We start from the raw sequence: 22,324 nt of genomic DNA, 5'->3' as shown, positions 1-22,324 counted from the left end.
CCGGAGTCTTAACCACTGGACCGCCAGAGAAGTCCCTCCTTGAAAGTTTTGATGGAACTGAGGTGTAAACTAAATTTAAGGTTATACTTTTAAAAATAATTTTTAAACTTTATTTTGAAATAATTTCAAAGCAGAGAACTCAAACTCTTCATCTAGATGCACTGATTTTTAACATTTTGTCACATTTGCTTTATCATTCTTTATATAAACATGTTTTTCCCTTGAACTATTTGAGAGTAGGTTGCATACATCATTCTCCTTCACCCCTTAATACTTGAGTATTTATTTCCCAGGATCAAAGATATTCTCATACATAACCACAATATAGTTTTCAAATTCAGGAAACATTGATAAGAGAACTTTTATCTGTTTTGTAGCCCGTATTTCATTACTCTGTCAATTTTCTCAGAAATGTCCTTTAAAACTTTTTTTGTCCAGTAAAAGATCATGTATTATTGCATTTAGTTGCAATATAATATAGAATATATGTAATGGGGACTGTTTCTCAATTTAGGGTTGTCTGATACTTGCTTAGGAGAGGCTCAGGTTATACACACAATGTTGTGTGCTCAGGGCACCATATCTGTGGGCATGTGATCTTCATGTGCCCTCATTGGTGAATGTTCACTTGAGTCCTTCCTCAGGTCAGGGTGTTGTCCTGTTATTCTCCAGTGTAATTACTATTTCCCCTGGACTAATAATTCCTTTACTACCATGGAAATATACTGCTTCTCGTCAAACTTGCCCCTCTTCATTAGGTAGATAGACAATTAAAAACACTTTTAATTGTGGTAAAAAACACATAAAATATACCATTTTAATCTTTTTTTTTTTTTTTTTTTTTTTTTTTTTTTGCGCGGTACGCGGGTCTCTCACTGTTGTGGCCTCTCCCATTGCGGAGCACAGGCTCCGGACGCGCAGGCTCAGCGGCCATGGCTCACGGGCCTAGCCGCTCCGCGGCATGTGGGATCTTCCCAGACTGGGGCACGAGCCCGTGTCCCCTGCATCAGCAGGCAGACTCTCAACCACTGCGCCACCAGGGAAGCCCATTTTAATCATTTTTAAGTGTATATAGTTCAGCAGTGTTAAGTACATTTGCATTGTTGTGAAGCAGATCTGCAGAACTTTTCATCTTGCAGAGCTAAAACTCTCTACCCCTTAAACAACTCCTGATTTTTCTCTCCCCCAAGTCCCCGGCAACCATTCTACTTTTTCTTTCTATAAATTTGACTACTTCAGATATCTTATATAAGTGGAATCATACACTATCTTTTTGTGATGGACTTATTTCACTTAGCATAATGTTTTTAAGGTTCATACATGTTGTAGCATGTGACAGGATTTCTTTTTGAAGGCTGAATAATGTTGCATTGTATGTATGTACCACATTTTGTTTATCCATTTGTCTGTTAAGAGGCATTTGGGCAGTTTCTACATTTTGGCTATGGTGAATGCTACTATGTACATGGGTGTGCAGATATCTCTTTGAGATCCTTTTTTCTCAATTATTTTGGCTATATACCCAGACGTGGATGTGCTGGCTTGTATTTTTAATTTTTTGAGGCATAGATATACATTTTATTTTGTAAGATTTTCTATTGTGAACTAATTTCATTTGTCCTGAGATTAAACTCTGCCATAATAACCAATCTTGCAGAGATGCAATGTGAACCAGGATAAGCTTGCTTCACAGTTTTCCCTCCTTTATGATTGAACCTGTTGCTAATTTAAGGAGGGAGGTAGTTTCTGAAAACATCTGCTTGAAATGAAATACATCTAGATTTTTTTAAAACGAGTTAGTTGCATGTAATTTTTTCCTACTGTAGCTTCTTTAAGAGAAAAGAATTAAGAGAGGAAAAGCTTTCTTTTTGTCTTTCCTTGATATATTTATTGGAGGGAGGTTTGGTCCAGAAAGAACACTGGGGCCTGTCTCAACTAACACGCCTGAACTTTTTTTCTGAGCATTTGTTTCCCATTTACATTAGCTGAAGATTCTTTTTTTTTTTGCGGTACGCGGGCCTCTCACTGTTGTGGCCTCTCCCGTTGCGGAGTGCTCCGGACGCGCAGGCTCAGCGGCCATGGCTCACGGGCCCAGCCGCTCCGCGGCATGTGGGATCCTCCCGGACCGGGGCACGAACCTGTGTCCCCTGCATCGGCAGGCGGACTCTCAACTACTGTGCCACCAGGGAAGCCTGCTGAAGATTCTTTTTCACAGTGATTTTCTCTTGCTTTGACACAAAATAACTAGGAAGCCCCAGTATTCTCCCTCCTCAGAATTTTGACACTCACTACTCCTAAATTATTAAGATGATAGCTAGTTTTAAAACTTTTTATAGATTCACAGGAATTTGCAAAAATAGTGCAGAGAGGTCTCTTGTATATTTTACCTAGTTTTCCCAAAAAGCTATTTTAAATTAAGCCATAATACCTGAGTAATTTTCCTTTAGAATTTTTGGGTACAAAAAGTTGTAAATGGGTAAGGGTTAGAATGAGTCACTAATACATTAATAAATACACTCATGCTGCACAAAGAAGGGGAGGGGAAGGAGCAGAGATAGTTTGAGTCTTACTACTCAACTCATGGAGTATTTGTAAAAAGTTCTTTTAGGAGAAGCTCAAGCAAGGGACACTAGTCAGCTTTCCACATCTCCACTGATCATTAAATTCTTCCTCTGCTGAGGTCACTCTTTGGTGAGCATTCATATGGGACATAAATATCTTCACCTTAGAAAAAGCTAAAGCAGACATGCTTGCTAAAAATTTAGATCCTGGGTTCCACCCTAGGAGAGTCTTACCATTCAGTCTTGGGGCAGGGCTTAAGAATCTCCATTTTCAAACATCACCGAGTGTTGTTGTGTTGCAGATTTCCCCGACTATATTTGAGAAATTAGATTTTAGGGGTTTTAGGAGACCATAATTTTGTTGCTACTTTATATTCTTATTAAGGTAATAGTTTCATAAGTCAGTGGCTTTCAAACTTTTGAGCATAGTTACAGATATATTTTATCTGTAGACTCCTGTATATACATAGATACATGAAACAGATTCATTGCAGTTACATATACTTACACTGTTTTTTAATTTAAATCATAGCTGTGACGCATGAAATTTGATTTCGCAACCAACCTCTCCACAATCAGTTTGAAAACATGGCCATGGTATTAAATGTTGTCCATGGAAGGGAAACAGAATGATTACTAAGATGGAGTAGGACACTGATCCCCCTTTTCCTCTTACAATAATTTATCCTTCTGGTTGTTGAGGAAGTTTTATTATTAGTTAAAAATATTTTTCTACCTAGAGTCTGTCATACAGAGTGAAGTAAGTCAGAAAAACAAATACCGTATGCTAACACATATATATGGAATCCTAAAAAAAAAAAAAGGGTACTGATGAACCTAGTGGCAGGGCAGGAATAAAGACGTAGACACAGAGAATGGACTTGAGGACATGGTGGGGAGGGGGAAGCTGGGGCGAAGTGATAGTAGTATTGACATATATACACTACCAAATGTAAAATAGATAGCTAGTGGGAAGCAGCCACATAGCACAGGGAGATCAGCTCGGTGCTTTGTGACCACCTAGAGGGGTGGGATAGGGAGAGTGGGAGGGAGACGCAAGAGGGAGGGGATATGGGGATATATGTATATGTATAGCTGATTCACTTTATTATACAGCAGAAACTAACACAACATTGTAAAGCAATTATATTCCAATAAAGATGTTAAAAATGAATTAAAAAATTTTTTTTTCTGCTTTTGCCAATCCACTACCCACAATTACCAGTCTTTTTATTTTCCCTTTTTCTTCTGGTGTCTGCAGTTTCCATTCATCATTACACAATTAAGTGCCTCCCTATGTTATTAAAAACATTTAATGCTTGTATTTTATATTCTTAAGAAGGAAAGGCAAGGAAGAAGAAAAACCCAGAAGTGAAATTAATGTTCTTATTAAACTCCATGAAGGTAGACGTATCAAATTTCACAGCTTATTTGATATAAACAGCTTTAAAGTAATTGGCTGGATCATCCTCACATTGAGATAATGAATTAGAGTTATAGAAAGGATCCCAAACTCTGGTAAATTATTAGTTGAAAGTAAGATCATATTACTTAAGTGAAGTAAATTAAATAAAGTTTAGCCAAGAAAAATGGCTAACGTTTGTTGACCTATTAATCCTCCCCTGAATTCTCTAAGGTAGGAAATAGTGTTACTCCCTTTTACATATGCAAAAACTGAATTTAGAGAGGTTTAGTACTGCTTCAGGATACAAAGTTGGTAAAAAAAAAAAACTTTTAAGATGCTCGAGGTTTAGTTATTCCTAGTAAAAGGAGGAAATTTGTTATCTCAGTTATGGAAACAAGTGAAAGTGTAATGGGGCAAAATGATGGCTTCTAATACAAGTTAGAAAATTTTATTGTTAATACAAATAGTGGTCTCATCTCATAAGTTATATTGTTTTATGTAGCTCTAGATTAAAACACAAGAATAACCTGTGTCTTCCTGTCACCTTGAAAAAGTGGTTGTTGAGCACCTCCATATAAGCTAAGGCCAGATGCTCAAAGTGCCTTGCAGTTAAGTAGTCAGGAAGCAAACAACTTGGGTACGAAATACTATGCTAGAATAGAAAGCTATTCATTTATTTATTTATTTATTTATTTTTCATTGAAGTATAGTTGAATTGAAAGCTACTTTTTGCAAAGTTTGGTATAGTGAGGAATGTGTCCTTCCTTTGTGGATTAGCCCAGACCCAAACTTGTCCCACTCCAGGTAAAAAGGCTTTCCTCTTCCTTTGTGGTTTGTATTTGCTGAAAGTTGTTGGTTTGTGGTAGCCAAGCTAACAAGACTTCAGGAAAAAAACCATTTAGGTGTTGGAACCAGATATCCTGGTGTTGGCTCTTCCTATATCCCTAACCAAGTTTAGGTGTATCTGCAGCCCTAAGAACTTAATCTCAAGATTTCTTTCCAACAAAGAATTCTGTACCTTTTTGGGGACGTAAAGACATTTTAGAGAATCTGAGAACCAAGACTCATTCTCCAGAAAAAGAGAACTTTACAAAACATTTGCATCTAATAACGTCAGGGGTTCTACCCGACTACTTGAAGCCAGTCCTTAGGTTCTAAGCACCTCTGCTTTAGAGGATTGGTGTTAGAATTGTATTGTGTTCAGTACTGTTTGACTCAGTGAGTGCCTAAAATTAGCATGTTAGCATGTACATGATGAAATCATTTGGTAGTCTGATTTTATTTTTATATGCAGGAATCTGAGTATAGCAAGTTTAGATTTAAGGGTTCTTGATGTTTAGCCCAGGCAGATTAAACCACAGTTATTTCTAAGTCTACAGGAGAAACAAGGTTATTTGACCCCTGTTTTATTAGAAACTGGTAATTGTAGAGATTTGTGTTCTATACCAGTGCTTTGCAAACTGGGTCTGGACCTGTAAGGGAGCTTTGAAATCCATTTAATGCATCTGACTAGCATCAAAACAAATGAAAATAGACCAGAGTAGAAAAAAAATATAATTATGTTTCACATAATATAAGGTCAAGTATTTAATGAAACTTTTGCTTAAGTGTGTGTATTTATGTGCATGCATGTATACATGCATAAACATTTTATTGGATTGCAATGTGAAAATATTTCTTAATGTATGATGTGATTTTAAAAAGCTAGAAAGCTATAGCCTTATAACTGTCTGCTTTTGAGGTTATTTGAGTATCTGAATTTCTAGTATTTTTGTGGTTTTTTTCTCGGGGGGGTGGCCGGGTTGGATGAAGGCCTTAAGAGTTAGGGTAGAACAGTAGAGAAGCAAACGCCTTTGAATCTTTATAGTGTTTAAACAATAAAGTTGAGTTGGAATTTTACTGATTCAATATTTTGGGGTAGTTAGGGCTGTATTTGTTTTGTGAAGCTTTTGAAAGCCATTATAACCAGAGGAAGATATGTATGTTACAAATTTATAGTTGCATTTACTAGACATGTTGTCTGTAGTTGAGCGAACATTATATCAAATGATATTAACTATTAAGCTATCTGATAGAACATCCTTACTGATTCAAGACTGGAAAGATCTATTTTAAATAACATCAGCTATTATGGCATTGCTTAGAGCAACTATTGAGTATTTCTTCTTGAGTGTAGACCTAAAATGTAAGCCCCCCCAAAATGGAGGGCTTTGGGACCCGGGGAGGTCGTCTTTAGGTTTTTGGTTTTGTTTTTTAAGGTGAAATAGTTTTCAGGAAAGGTCGTATAAATAAACATTAGGTGGTGTTTCAAGAAACTGAATTATAGACACTAACTTAATGGCTTCTTTTCTCCTTTCATTTCTTTCAAAGGTTTGGGCCCCATGGGATCCCTGTGACAGTATTTCCCAAAAGGGAATATAAGGATAAACCTGAAGCCATGCAGCTCCAAAATAATACATTCCAAGGGACAGATGTCAAGCGTGACGTGAATGGTGCTGTTCCCGAAGACCCTTCTCCTGTCCCGCCTCCTGAGCTGAGCTTGGCCGAAAGCCTGTGGACTTGCAAACCACCACCTCTCTTCCATGAAGGAGCACCTTATCCTCCCCCTTTGTTTATCAGGGACACATATAACCAATCAATACCTCAGCCACCTCCTCGGAAAATTAAGCGACCCAAACGAAAAATGTACAGGGAAGAACCTACTTCAATAATGAATGCTATTAAACTACGACCCAGACAAGTCTTGTGTGACAAGTGTAAAAACAGTGTCGTTGCTGAAAAAAAAGAAATTAGAAAAGGTAGTAGTGCAAGTGACTCTTCTAAATATGAAGATAAAAAACGGAGAAATGAAAGTGTAACTACTGTGAACAAAAAACTGAAAACTGACCATAAGGTGGATGGGAAAAACCAAAATGAAAGCCAGAAAAGAAATGCTGTGGTTAAGGTTTCAAATATTGCTCACAGCAGAGGCAGAGTAGTCAAAGTTTCTGCTCAGGCAAATACATCAAAAGCTCAGTTAAGTACTAAAAAAGTGCTCCAGAATAAGAACATGGATCATGCAAAAGCTCGGGAAGTGCTGAAAATTGCCAAAGAAAAGGCACAGAAGAAGCAAAGTGAAACCTCTACGTCCAAAAATGCACATTCAAAAGTCCATTTCACACGTCGATACCAGAATCCTAGCTCAGGTTCCCTTCCACCCCGGGTTCGTTTAAAACCACAGAGGTACAGGAATGAAGAAAATGACTCTTCTCTGAAGACAGGACTGGAGAAAATGCGGAGCGGCAAGATGGCACCAAAGCCCCAGTCCCGCTGCACCTCTACCCGCTCAGCAGGTGAGGCCCCTTCAGAAAATCAGAGTCCCTCCAAAGGCCCTGAAGAGGCCAGCAGTGAGGTTCAGGACACAACTGAAGTGCTTGTGCCTGGTGAGCAGGATGAACCACAGACACTGGGCAAAAAGGGCAGCAAAAGCAATGTCTCTGTTTACATGACCCTAAATCAAAAGAAGTCTGACTCTTCCAGTGCTTCAGTGTGTAGCATTGATAGCACAGATGATTTGAAATCCTCCAACTCTGAGTGTAGTTCTTCTGAAAGCTTTGATTTTCCTCCAGGCTGTATGCATGCACCTTCCACATCCTCTACTTCCTCCTCTTCAAAGGAAGAGAAAAAGCTCAGTAATTCCTTGAAAATGAAAGTATTTTCCAAAAACGTCTCTAAGTGCGTCACACCAGACGGCAGGACCATATGTGTAGGGGACATTGTTTGGGCCAAGATATATGGCTTCCCCTGGTGGCCAGCCCGTATTCTTACTATAACTGTGAGCCGGAAAGATAACGGCCTTTTAGTCCGACAGGAGGCCCGTATTTCATGGTTCGGGTCTCCAACAACATCTTTCCTGGCTCTTTCGCAACTCTCCCCCTTTTTAGAAAACTTCCAGTCACGCTTTAATAAGAAGAGAAAGGGCCTGTATCGCAAGGCTATCACAGAGGCAGCTAAGGCTGCCCAACAGCTGACCCCTGAAGTGCGGGCTCTGTTGACACAGTTTGAAACGTGAACATGGACAGTAAGGTAGGCAAGAACCTTTGGAAGGTGCCACAGATTTTCTAGTCTAGTTAGGGGTAACTTCTACGAGATAGCTTGGCCAAATTGGAGAGAGAACTTGCACTCAGTTGGCTGCTTTTTTATACTTAACCTTACAGCCATTTTTAGACTGAGAAGCTTAAACTGAACAAGCAATCAAATTTTGTCTTAAGGAAGTGAGATTTTAGTATTTTTCAGTTTTGAAGTCTAAAACCACCCCAAGGCATAGGAGCCATAGCCTCAACTGAAAATGAATTTTTGCAGGGACTGTTAATTGCCATTTGTACCTAGTACTGTGTGTATGTGTATACGTATATACACACATGTAAATATGTGTGTGTGTGTACGCATAGATACATACATGTATCAAATAAAGCCTGTCACTATGTGACACAGGTTGCATATCTGGGATCATAGTAAGGGCTGGTGAGCTAGGGGGAATAGTGAGGATATTTAATGATACTTGTTTTTTAATTAATGAACACTTAGCCTTTCTATGTGCATAATGGCATGGGAGTTTGATACATAAGATGTTTGACAAACTGAGATGCTTGCTGTTGAATTGCACACTGGGGCAATAGCCCAGTATTTGGGATTAAGACTGTCAAGGCTGGCTAGGTCTGAATCATCGCTCTCTCTCTTGTCCAGTGGGGACTTAACAAAAACTTTCAGACTTCTGGTTTGGGACGTTAGATAGGTTTGTCTTTGGATATGTAAATAGGTGATTGCTAAATTTGGTCAGATTTCTCCTGACTGGCTCTTCCTAAATTCTTAGGATACGTCCTGGTAAATTACACTTTGTGAATTAATTGTCATATATGTAATTGTTGCATTTTGGATGTACCTAGTTTGATAATTTTTAAAAAATATTTCCATTTAAGGTATCTGTTTGCAGGTCAGAAAATGAGAAAATGTAATTGTGTAATGCTCTGAAATGTAAAAAAAAACAAGCTGTAAATAAAATCGACTAAATCCAAATTATTTGTGTGTGTTTCTCAAAAAGCTTTGAAAAATTTCAAGATGGTAGAAAATTATTCTTTGTAATAGTGTATAGAGGAGATGAAAAAATCACTTATTTTCCTATTTGCCCTATCAGGGAATATATAATCTGAGCATGATAAAATTCAAATAAGTGACTAATCAATATATTCTTAAAATGAGGTTTTGTAGTATAGAGGTCTGATATGCTTCTAGACTTGAGACCCTCCTGCAGCCAATTTCTCATAAGTGTATGGATTTTAATTATTTCATTTTTAGCTTTAATATTTCATCACATGCTTCTTTTTCTTCTTTTTTTACATTTGTGTAATTAAAATCAATCTCTTTTCTGCTTTATCTTCTGCCTCAGGTATCATTGTTTTTGGGGCTTGTAACTTAGCTCACTATTTTTCTACATGGTCCATCTGTCCCTAAGATTTGATTTCTTATTTTCCATTTTTAGCTTTGTATTGTTAGTGAAAAATCTGATTGATTGCCTGTGGAGGCAAGTTTGTCCCAAGATTTTTTAAGTTGCTTTCATATTTTAGGCTCCAACTTAGCTTTTAAATGTGATACAATGTCAGTTTGACACTTTTGGAAACTTGGAACTTTTAAAGAGAGCAACTTTTTATGGATTTCTAAGTATGCAGTTTGAAATATCTTAGTTACTATGGAATTATGAAAAGATTAATGGAGATTGAAAATCAGTAGTCTTCGGTCAGCTTCCTTAAGGTAATGTACCAGTTTCTGCAAAAGCAAGTGGAATTTCTTCTGGGGAACTCAGTCAATGCTTTTTGATTATAATAAACACACAATTTAAAAAAAATGTTTCATTTGAATAGAACATATTCTTTCCTGCAAACAGAAATATAGTATTTTAAAAATTCTTTGATTATAACAGGTTGAAAGAAGTTCATAGTGTGATTGAGGGGTTTTAAGGAAGTATCTTAAAAGATTTTCAGAGAACTTGTTTCAGATTAGTGAATTTGTTCATGCAGATATTTTCGAAAGTTTGAAATCTAAGGTTCAGGAAGATTTAAACCAGGCAAAGCAAAGAGTCACCTAAGTTATGTAATTCTAAGGCTTTGGGTAATGATCCAGGTGAGTTTTATCCTAACATAGAAATGGTTTTGACAGTGGATACTTCTGATGTAGTTAAGTGCTTGGGCAAATGTGCTCTTGTGGGATAAACTAAATTTGATTTGTTTCAGAAGCCATGGAGAAAAAGAAGAAAGAAAAAGATAAAATCATGATTGTTGAGTATAAAAGTAACCCTTAATTTGATATAGTCCATACCTTTGAAGAAAAGGTTGAAGCATAATCACAAATGTGCATGATCTCTTATTATTATGCCAAATAATCCCTCTGTTTTAAACCAGCAGTCTGGCATATTTCATCTGAAGTTTCTATAGGGAAACAAGTTTGAAAGAATTTCTGTAATCTTAAAGATGTACTGTGTGTTCTAAACACTAAACCAATAGCTGCATACTAAACAGTGTTTTCAAACAGAAATTTCTTAAGCAGCTAAGATATATTTGTCCAGTATCCACTGTAGATGGAGATAGAGTTGAATTGGGTAATTGTAGCCATTTTTCTCTTACATTTCTCTTTAACAACAACAAAAAAGGAGACACTGAACTCTTTATATGGAGACAACCAAATGGGTATTTGTTTTCCTCCTTGCAGAGAGAAAACGAGGCTTAGGCCAGATCTCTAGTGGTCTAAGAAAAGTGGTTAGAATAGGATTAGCAAGGGGGAGAAACTAAGGGAAGTAAGAGCTGTGAAAGCTAAAGATGTCTTTATTTCTAGAGATCTTTGGAAATGTAAAGCATCAGAGTGTTTTTGTCTTTCAGTTTTCTAGAATTTATAGACCAGAAGAGGTCTCTTCTGTAAGTTTGGAAGGGACTCTATAGATGTGGAACCAGAGACCTGAGATATCATGAGACCAAGAAAGTAGAATTCACTAGTCTGAAGCCTATTTACAGGACTAGATGGTGTGTCCCTACTTGGTTTTCATGGGGAAAATCTATAAATAGTAATTTTAGATTGGTACTAAGTAGCAAAGACAACAGACAGGAATATAGATATGAAGATGAACTGTGGACAAAGGATATGGAACTTACTAAAATCAACTAAATGAGTATCTTCATTAGCGGGTCTGAATTTCTAATTTCAAAAATAGAGTTGCACCCCTATTTGAGCAGGTTGTACTTACTATTGGTTATGTTGAAGATACACATTTAAATTCTTTTATATACATACACATTCTTTAATATAAAATAACAATTGAGAATTGGAAATACCTTAAGAAACCTATAATTTGGATCTAAAATTAGATTTTTCCTTTTAAGTTGTGAATTTTTTTCTATAGCTTGTGCTGCACTGGTTCACATTTGGTAGTAGTCGTAGCAGAGAAGAGATTGGCAAATGTCTAGAGAAGTTGATAATGTTTAAATTCAGGACAGTGTTTTGATCTGTATCCGGTGATGGCCTCCAACAGGGAATTTGCCAGAGAGAATTCTGAAGACCCTGTTTCTAAGTTGGGACAAATTTAGTGTTTGCTTTGGAATTATATTAATATGGTTGCTATTAAAACAATTAAAATGCCTGATAGAGGGAATTCAGAAATAGAACAGGAGGCTGGTGCCTTGCCAATAGCCAGGAGAGATAAAACAGCTAAGCTGCCTTAATTACCTTTACCTGGTTCTGACTTAGTTACTAGGCTCTTAATATTCTGTATTTACAGTTTGTGTACATTTACTGTACTCCATTCAACAAAGAGTGAATAGAAATTAAAAAAATGAAAGCTTCAGTAGTTTAAGTCATATAGGTGATCTATATATTTTTAGTTTTCTAGGATATCTTGGTGTTTTTACCATGGATAGTTGATACTGAGATCAGAGGAGAAACAGCTCAACTCATTTGTTTATTCTTCACTCAAGAGATTTAACCTTTATAGACTCAAACAGGGTTTTTTTCCAGTTTACTTTCTTTGGGACTTTAGGTGGAAATCATTTTTTCCCTTCATATTAATAGAGAATTGTAATTTGCTGGGGTTTTTTTTTTGGTATTTAAAAAATGATTAAATATACCTAACATACAGTTTACCATTTTTACCATAAGTACAGTTCTGTGGCACTAAGTACATCCATGTTGTTGTATAGTCATCACTACCATCCATCTGTAATTTGTTTTTTGATAGAAATCTTTTAAGTTTGGATGGTATTGTTCTGGCAGCCTGGCTTCCAGCATTCCTTCCTAATCAACCTGCAGTCCTGCACAGGGCTAATGGTGCCCCCATTTTTAACAACTATCCCTACCTCTTGGTAAAATTTTTAGGTCAATTAGTATGACTGCATTTACCTATTAAATACTCTTTAACAGTACGTTTTAGGTTAAAACCATCACCTCCTAATGACAAAAACAATTTTGTGAATATGGAAACCATTTAAATGATTTTAGTAATGGAGTTAATTAAATTAGTTTCCAAAACTTTAATTATTTACATACCATCACACTCTTTACCATATTTTCATGTGTACCGTTTTTCCACTTTTTATGTCAGTACTACCAATGGAAAACAAATATGCCTTGACATGTAGATAATTCTGTTAAAATTCTAAGATCATCTTGTATACTACACTTTGGTAGGAAATACTGAATTTTTATATCATGCCTTAAAATCCATCTTGGATAGAATCAAATTTTAATGTATCTAATTAATCTCTGAAAAAACTAATTGCCAAACTTGAATTTTTTCTTATAGATTCCTATGTTAGCATAAATTAAAGATTGGTTGTGGGGATATGTAAAGGAAATGAAGAAAATAGACTCAAAAGTTACCAGGATTTATCATAATAGTGAATTTCTGAGTCAAATTCTCATTTTCAGCTGAATAAATTACATGGCTGTAGTATATGGTCTAAGCTGTGGGCCTTCTTCCGTTAGACACTTTGGTTTGTAAAACAATTTCATAAAACTTTGATGTTAAAAACTGGTCAGTTCTAAAATTACTTGTTTTAAAAGTTGGTTTAAAAGTGCATGAAATATTTCTTCTTTAAATTCCTGATATTTGTAAGATCTCGTTAAAAATAAGTTGAAAACACAGCCATTATTTAAATATGGAATTTTCCTTGTATCATAAGAATGTGACAGTTAACCTTTTGTTGCCTTAGAAGTCTTAGTGCCAGAAACCTCCTTATTATTTTTTCTATCCAGTGTGGTTATCTAGAAGGAATACCAGATACCCCATAGCCGAAGTGTTAAGGCTGTGTTATAATCACACTTTTTCCTTTTCATGTAAACTAAAAAACTTGTAATTTTAACACATATCAAGTTTTAGCAAGAGCTTGTTTTTTAAATATTTAAGATAATTTTGTAACCCTCAGTATCCCTCACTCAGTTTTCTGCAGCACAAAGATTCTCTTAAAAGCTACTGAAAAGTCCTGGAAGGAATACATTTTTCCCCCCAGGTAAAGTATAATAGGGTTTTTTTTGGCTTGTCTGGGGAGACTTTTTTTTTTTTTAATAGAACTGTGAGAGGATCATCCTGTTCAGTGTAAATGATAGAAATACTTATGAGAATGTAACTTGCCAGTGATGCAGTTGAGTTGGAGTGTCCGTTAACATTTTTGCACTAATAGTGCTCGGTATCAGTCTTTTTATTGAGCAAAGGATCATTTTTTTTTCACTTTTCAGGCACATGGTTGAAAGTACAGGCTCTTGAGCTAGATTTCCTAGGCAAAGCCTGACTTGGATCTGCCACTTACAAGCTGTGTGATCCTAGGCAGGTTACCTCAGTGTCATGATCTGTGAGATGGGGGAGAGAAGTAGTACCTCTTCAAAAGGTAATTGTGAGAATTTAAATGTTTAAAGCAATAAAGTGCCTGGCACAAGACTTACGTATATACTTGCTGTCATTACCACAACTAGCGCTCTCTGTATGTGGCATAGAAATTTCATTCTGGTAGCTTTTGATAGTATCTTTCTTCAACATACACACAGTATAAATTTAAAAAATGTTACAGCGATGTTATTATCTGAAAATTCCAATAATCATAGTATGCTGATCATCCACAGATATCTAGCAGTAGGCATGGTCTGACTAGTCCCAACAGGCATTTGTGGAGGGCAACTGGGTTGGAGGTCATGGGGAATATGGTGAGGGGAGAAGTCCACTGACATTTCAACTCTTGAATGAGGAAAAGGAATTATGATTCAGACACTTACATACTAATGATCAGTAACCATCTGAGAAGCCCAGCACACCCCAGATCCTTTCAAAGGCATGAGAAGTATCTGAGCTGGTGGGGCTCAGTGGAGTAGAGGTCCTCTTAGGAGGACTTTCCAAAGGTATTAGAACCACAGAGCTGTACTTGTCAGCTTTTAAGTAGTGTAAATAAGCTTTTTTGTACAGATACTGTGTTTTCCTGGAACCCTGGTGTTTTTATTTTAATATCTTGCCAAATGGTGAAAAAGTGGACATTAATTTGAACATCCCCTTTTATTGCCACTGGTATGATTAGATTGTTTCCCATTTCTAGGAGGGAAATACCTTACATTCCAAGGCCTTGATCTGTGTGCGTCGTGGCCATATTTTCCAGAGGGTAGTCATTTCTACCCATGGCTCCTGTTTGAGATGCTGTTGATTACAAACCTGTGATTTCCCCTCACCGTTTAGTTTTTAGCAGGGAATCCGGCTGGGAGTGGCACATCTTGGTGTTTGTCCTGGTATGCTGGGAAGAACTATGTGCAGTTTGTCTAAAACCCTAATTAAATAACTGGTTAGAAAAATAGCATTAGGGTGGAAAACCAGAATGTCTATTGTAAAATGAGGCACTATCTATTCTTTTCCTGGTTGTTCATGTTGCATCACGCTACATTGTATTAAGAGAAAATTTATATTGAATGTTCAGGAAGATAGTAATCTTAATTCTTTAGTTTTTAATTCTGGGCTTTGCTCTAAGAGTGTGACCTCTACTTCCTTCTTTCATGCACTCTACAAAGGAGACTGAAGGTTCTTACCGTGTTCTGATTTGCCCCTTTATATCTCTGCTGCCTCCCAGGAGTAGTTGCCATTGTTGAATGTAAGCTTTCTCTTAAAGGACAAAACAAGTAATTTCCAGTGAAATCACTGCCTTTCATGAGGGTCTCCTTCCATTTACTGCCTCACTGCTGGGGCTTTCTGGCATTTCCTCATGGGTCCTGCAAGTGTGGTCAGTTTCTAAAGAAAAACCTTGAGACCCTAAAAAGCATTGAGGGGATACTCATCTTAAACATTAGCACAAAAGACTCATGGGCCAGGATCTGTGGACTGGGGTCTTGCATGTTACTATTTTACACAGCATTTCTGGGCGCTGGAGGGGTAAATGCACAGAAATAAGATCATTCTTTGATTTGACTCTCCTCTTGCCTAGAAGTGAAAAGGAGATTCTTTAGGATGATTGTTGAAACCTAAGTTTTACCCATGGAGGGAGAGGTTCAAAAGATAAATTCTTCGTGCGTTCATATTTCTGTTTTTCTTGTGTGACTGCTGTTGGATTGTAGCTAATAGTATATTTAAGTTTTCCCATGAACAAAAGGGTAAATAACCTCATTATTAAACCACATTTAAGAAAATTGTTCTCCTCTGAGTTAAAATTCAGAAGTAATCATGTTTCTTTATAGATCAGGTGTATAAAGTTTCTCCTTTTCAGTGTCAGAAAAGCCTTTTTTTAAAAGGTTTTGATTAGCTACTGCTTCTGATTCAGCATTAAAAAAATATTACAGGGACTGGACATTATCTAAATCAGTGATCCCAGAGTTGCCTACACTGATATGATAGATGAGTTTTTTCTTATTTATACTGTACTTAAAGTAGGGAAAGTAAGGAAACAAGCAAATAGGTTAATAAAAAATAAGGCTTAAAATAGTAATCCTTCATTTGCTTAGTATTTGAAGTCTCTGTTCTGAAAGCCTAAGAGAAAGCTTACCTTGTCAAACTTATTTCAAGTAGGTGTTACCTCACTAAGTTCAGGTGCTGAATACTATGCACAGGTGCCATTGGCATTAAGGAGAAAGGGGAGGGATTCAGGCAGTTTTGGTGATTCTTCAAAATGGTGTCTCTGAGCTCATTAATGATATGATACAGATAGGGATGACAACTTTGGCCCTTATTGAATACTGAGAAGGTCAGGACTACTCCATCACTAGGCTAGTGTTAGGCCAGTAAAAATTTTTTGTCAGGAGCATTAAATTGTGAGTTAGCATTGGAGGGCAACATCTTCATGAGCCTTAAGGCATTTTGCAGCTCAACTGACTTGGGCTGGAGAGTGCCCTCTCCTGGACAAGACTGGTGTGTACACACCTCAAGTCTTTTCCTTTAGTACCAGAGCTTCACGTTGTGTGAAGCCAGCAAGTTATCTAGAATAAATTCATTATAAAAATTCACCTGCATTTTGGTCTTATTTTTAAATTTTTTTTTTGGTAAAATGGGTGAAAAAGAACTCAAATGCTCTATTTTTGTTAACTTGGTTTTTTCTACCATAGGTCTCAACAAATGGCAGCTATTACATCAGACAGTGACGAGTGCTGCTGCTCCCTTACAGTGTCTGACAGACCACTGTGGATTCAGACTGGGAGCATTGACGTTAACAGTGAAACGGGCAGGTCTGTCTGTGTTAAGCCCTGCCACAAAGTGAAGAGGGCTTCATGTCATCACTTACCATTCCCAAAGTAGATTAGGCTAGACGTAAAAGAATGCACTAGTTCTTTTTCCTTTGTTTTCACTGACCTTGGTAGCTGGGTGTACCTCATGTTGGTGATAGTTTTCATGAGTGAAAATAGCTTTCAGTCAATATTACCTGCTGTGTTTAAAAAAAAAAAAAAAGGTAGAGCCGGCCTCCTGAGAGTTTCCATAAATCCAGAGGAATTTCTCGTAGGGTGGTAGAAGTTGGGTGTCAGATTGCAGAATTATGTCAAGTAGCAACTGAGTCTCCATGGAAAGTCAACTAGTGGATTTCTTTATCTTTTCACTCTCTCAGTCTTTCTTTGTCACTTTTATACTCATCACTTTAACTTCTCAGATAGTCATTACTTAATATAAAGAATATATATGTATATCGGTATATGAACGTATATATATTCTTAATTAAATCAACCTCAAAACCATTGTCATTTACATAAGGCATGTCAAAACTTAGAGGGTGGCAAAGATAATGCTGAGGTGTAGTTGTAATCTAGGTATATTTATTAAAACCTCCTTAGATAATGCTCAAAATCCTTATTTGGGGCTCTTACATGGCAGGAAGGGTTTAAGGGATTTTTGTTGTGCTGCTTTTTGAACTTAGGATCTTTTCTTTGCTTTCTTGATTAAGGCTATTTAACTCTGGTGTTTGAAGCTAGTGAAGAGCTGTAATTGGACTGTATCATTGTGTATGAGCTATAATTTGCAAACTGGGTCAGAATGGCACATTTTGGATCAGAGATTAAGGCTGGGGTATTTTGGACTCTTAGCTGTATAGGAGTTGTAGCTACCTGGTGACCCCTTGAGGGAACAGCATTTTCAATTTTCTGCACCTCCCACAGGAGTAGTAGTAAGATCTGCTTCGATCTTTGGCTTTCCTGCCAACTGGAATAGGCCTCACTAAGGTTGAAGCCAAATATTGAGAGTCATAAGCAGAAGGAAATGGAGTTGTACATGGAACTGGCTGTTTACCTTTTCTTCTCTTTCAGTTTATAAAATGGGGATATTTACTTGCAAATTTCCATGAGTCTAAATTTATTAGTATTATGATATTAGTATAATATCTTACTTTTAGAAAATAAAAACTTTTCTTAGCTTAGTGTCAAATTTTAAAACCATGTTAATGATTCTGTTGCTTTAGTAATAAGCAGGGACTGCTGTTTTGATGTGTGCGGTATTTATGGCTAGAAGCAATTTTTCATTGCTTGAGAAGAAATGTGATAGAATGCCCTGTGAAATTTATTTTATAGGCCTTGATCCAATAAGTGAATGAAATATGGCAGCCCTGGAAAGTTAACATAAGATCAAGAGTTCTATCAAAGAATGAGAAATACATCTACTTTGAAGTGTTTCATAGTCAAATATTGGGAAGGATGGGGGTGGTTTTTCTTTTTTCCTTTTTGCATTTTTGTTTTGTCTGTTATTATTCCACTGAAGATACCATATCTTTGGTTTAAAAATACATTTGACCAAAAGTAATCATTATTCTTTCCACAGATCACCTCTTATAGAATTCAAACTCTTATTGGTACTTAGGCTCACAGGTTTGAGAGGCATAACCAGGGATTGTAGAGCGTTTCAGTGGGATTCTACTACTTCTTGATATCAGAGGGAGGTCGGTAATGTTGGGCATTCTGGTCATGCTACTTAGCAGTAATTTTTATAAGCCTTGCCCTTTATAAATGTTCTGCTCAGAGCCCGGCTTTTTGTTGGAGGTATGGTGCAGAGTGCCTCTGCTGGTAACTTGGTTTGCTGTTGTAACAAGGGACACTGGTCAATGGAACCAGTGTACCTAAGTTCTCTTCCAGTAGCAAAATGGTGCTCTTGATGCCTTCTGACGTGCTGTGTGTGTCTACCTCTGGGGAGGCACCCTCCACCCCCCTCTTTTGTGCTCTTGCACATATGTAGACAGTGTCACCTGCAGCTGATTTTTCCATAGTCTGGTTTTGTATATAAATTTGCTTCTTAAGCCTGTGCTAGAGGAAGGCTGCTGGCGTTTCATAGTCCACAGCGGCGAAGCTGACTTGCAAACTTTTATATTGTTACTTGTGAAATGGCAGCATAAAGAACAAAGCTAAAATTCCCTTTATTAGGCAAACATTCATAAATAAGTATTTACAAAAATACACTCAAGTGCAGATTGATTACGTGAAGGTGAAAACCATTTTATTTGTGTTGGAATTTGGCCAGATATACTTCAGAAAGAACATGAATGCTTCTGCTGGTTTACAGTGGCAGTAAGTTGTTTTCTCAAAAAACCTACACTGGTCAGGTTTAACTGATTTAAAGTAAAAAATCAGGTGTGATCCCACAGTCTATATAGGGCTTAATTTAAACAAGGACATCATTTTTCTTATATAATTACTTGTGCTTAACTACATTTTCTTCCTTTTCTTTACTGTATTTCAGCACAAAGACATTAGCAGGCTGCTGGTTTCATGGACCTGTACCACAATGACAGAGAACACCAGAGCATCAGGACTGAATGAAATTGGAGACTCAGATTTTTAAAGCTGCACTAAGAAGTAAATATGCAGGCAGTGGTTAAAACCAACAGTCTATAAAGGGGCACTTGCAAATTGTGCTATATTAAACCGAAGAAAAGGTATTAGGGGAATATTTTATAAAAAAACTATTGCAATAAATTATGCATGAGATGAGGAGAAAAGTGATGTGAAATACGCAAAGAACTCTCTTGAATTTTATGTGTGAAGAATCACTGACAGTACCTTCTTTTGAACATGAAGTTCTTCTCAGTACAGTTTGGACAGCCTGAAAGGCATGAGATGGTGACAGAAATGCTGAATTATTTTTCATATTAAAACTTTGTGCTTTCTCCAAGGTTTAATCAGCTCAGATATGAACAAAGGTATTACTAAAATGGCTCTTCTAATGAAACAGCAATAGTCACAAATGCCGAGGCCAATGTTTCCTTCAGGATGCCAGTGGAAACAGAAAAGATTATCTAACAAACACATACTACTAAAAGGATGGCCAAGTGTCCCCAACCCACTAAGAAAACTTGGATCTTTAGTAAAGCAGGGCTATATCATCTTAAATATACATTTGCTTGTTAGAACATATTAAGATGTATTTATTTGCCACCAGTATTTAATATTTTGTGCACACTTTCATAACTACATTCTTACCTTTCAAATTCTGACTCAAAGTGGATCAGGCTAGTGTTGATCTTGGAGTGAAAATGTACTCTAAGAGCCAGTTCTTAATTCTGCTGAGCTGGAAAGGCTTGTACTATTCTCCCTATCCTTACTGATTTCTGAACTAGTTCAGAAAAGGTGATAATATCTGAATTTTGATGTTGACCTCTCTCCACAGAGAGCCTCTCTTTCTAAGTGCAAGAAATCCTCACAGGTGTCAGATGGGACTTGACCCTGGGGAACAAGCAGCAGGAACAGACGCATAAAGATGGTGAACTTTTCATGCATAAAGTATGAATTCTTATTAATGGAGACTGTAATGTTCTTCTTGTCTATGAAAAATACATATTATGAAAAACCTTAATTTTTCTTTTTTAATGAATGGAGAAAACATTAATGAGAAAACCAGATGGACCTGTTAGTACTACATTTTTAAGGCATTTTATATTTGATGGTGCCGTACTTTTAATAATAAACCTGAAGTTTTTTAGTGGCAATGCTGATTTATTTTTTAAACCAGAAAGATAATCCATATTGATTACTTAATACAAAAAAAGGAGAAAAATAGAAAATGCATTTGAAGCAACATAACTTGAGCATTTGGCTCAAGTGTTCAAGCTATGCATAATCTTACAGTATAGGTTTGGAATTACTTATTAACCCCACACTCAAGAGTAACAAAAAGTTCTGGGTGAGTTTTAGAATATTTACTATACCTGGCTAGGATTTGTTTTACAACTCAAGAAAAGGTAGGCAGTCTTGCTTCTAGCCAGTTAATGCAAATCCTAATTACACTGTAAGTAACTAAAAGTCTAGACTGCATTCTGAAATTGTCTTTACGGAAAATCATTGATCATGAAGTCATTACACATTTGATCAAGTCTGAAAAAGTCAGCTCAGGAACTGTAGCAGCAGGGCGTTCTAAAGATGATGCACACTTCAGTGGCGCCCTGCTCTCTGGCCCCAGAGCTTAGGCTCGGGTCCCTCTTGTTCTTTCAGATATGTAACCCAGCAGTACCTTTCAGGCTCACTTCAAGAATCAGATAACTCCCAGGTCATAGCAGATTTTGTGTAATCAAAAATTCTAATTGCAGAGTGATGGAAATGACCAAGAAGTAATATAAAGGCAAAAGAACTGGGAGAGATCGGGTTTTAAGTATCTAAATATTTTTTAAGACAATTCTCAGTGGTGTGTGTTTGTTATAAACCAGATTTTCATTTTTTTAAAAAATGAAACTTGGTGGTATTTAAAATCTAGACATACCATGTTGCTGTTTCACTTTCACCGCTTTAGTTGCTTAATATTTAAGCTTTGCTTCATGCTTCCTTTGTCTGTATTTCAAATCTTCACAAGCCTATTTCATTTTGTAGACCTGAATGACAAATTGTTTCTCATCTAAACTATGCTGAGACCTAAATGTTAAAGAATGTTGTACAACATTTATCCAATAAAGTCTTGATTTTTTTTAAAATTTAGTTATTTAAAAACTATTCATTTACTTTTTAGGAGTTAGTTAGGTTTTAAAGGTTATTTTTTAAATTGTTAAAATTCAACCACTTGTCCTTGAGGGAGCTGTTTTAACTAGCACTGCTTCCTTAGGAGAACAACCTGTAGTTTTTAATCACTGGGAGATTCAATGGGATGTCTTTATGAGGATAGAGGATAGAGGAAAGGAGAATAGTTTAATTAGGAACCTGTGCACCAACATTACTGTTTTCTTTTCTGATGGAAACGAATAACCCATTACTCAGAGTTGGATGTAATTAAACAAACATCTACTGCTGGGCTTGTCCTAATTTTAATTAGCCTTGCCCTTATGGATAAATGGTTACTTCTTTAAAAGCCCAGTACATCCAACGTTAGGTCAAGTGTTTGACCAGAAACACTCAGTTGTCAGGAAAAATTAGCCTCTTGATACCTACCAGACAGTTGAGATTTTTTAGGGCTGACCCAGAAACTTCAGTCAGTGTACGTTTTTGGTTTTTTTTCTTTCCCCATTTGGGTAAAGCTATCCTTTAGAAGGCTGCCTGTTATTCCAGAGTATCATGGAGTCTTTAATCACAAACATTCTCCCATTTCAGTTTATCTAAATGAGCATAAGAAGGAGGCCACTGAAATCTGGCTCCGTTAATATCTTTTTTTTCCCCTCATGTTTCCCACAAATGAAAATGGAACGAGAGAACCAGGGAAGGTAAACAAGTCATGTGCATATTATCTGGGAAGGCCTTAGAAGAGACCCCCTGCAATACCATTCCTAACCATCTTGTATACATGTCAGTATATTTATAGATACAACTCCTACAAGATAGAGGGAATGAGTAACAAAAGCCACAGATGGCAACTTTGGGTGCTGTCTTCAGATAACAGCATAATTCAGATCCATGCCCTCAAATCACGTTAAGGCTGTACCAGTGTCTCCCT

General features: G+C 36.8%; 1 protein-coding gene across 3 annotated transcripts in view; it reads left to right on the top strand.

Moving 5' to 3' along the window:
• Nucleotides 1-21,374, top strand: part of PWWP2A (PWWP domain containing 2A) — a 33,064-nt gene extending 11,690 nt beyond the window's left edge. For 2 of the 3 annotated variants that reach the window (XR_016392837.1, XR_016392838.1), the window contains exons 2-3: nucleotides 6,337-13,493; nucleotides 16,549-16,639. Coding sequence is in view for 1 of the 3 variants with exons in the window: in XM_022566005.2 (XP_022421713.1) it covers nucleotides 6,337-8,017 (1,681 nt within the window). In the remaining 2 variants the exon portion in view is untranslated. Of the gene's footprint in view, nucleotides 1-6,336; nucleotides 13,494-16,548; nucleotides 16,640-19,153 lie in introns of those variants that run through there. The other variant, XM_022566005.2, reaches the window with a different exon arrangement.
• Nucleotides 21,375-22,324: the final 950 nt, after the last annotated feature.

The sequence above is a fragment of the Delphinapterus leucas genome, chromosome 3, assembly GCF_059928025.1.
Source record: "Delphinapterus leucas isolate spDelLeu-1000000601 "Yukka" chromosome 3, BTC_Dleu_Yukka2, whole genome shotgun sequence".
NCBI lineage: Eukaryota > Metazoa > Chordata > Mammalia > Artiodactyla > Monodontidae > Delphinapterus > Delphinapterus leucas.
The sequence above is the reverse complement of the archived record's forward strand: the minus strand, read 5'-3'. Positions and strand labels throughout refer to the sequence as shown.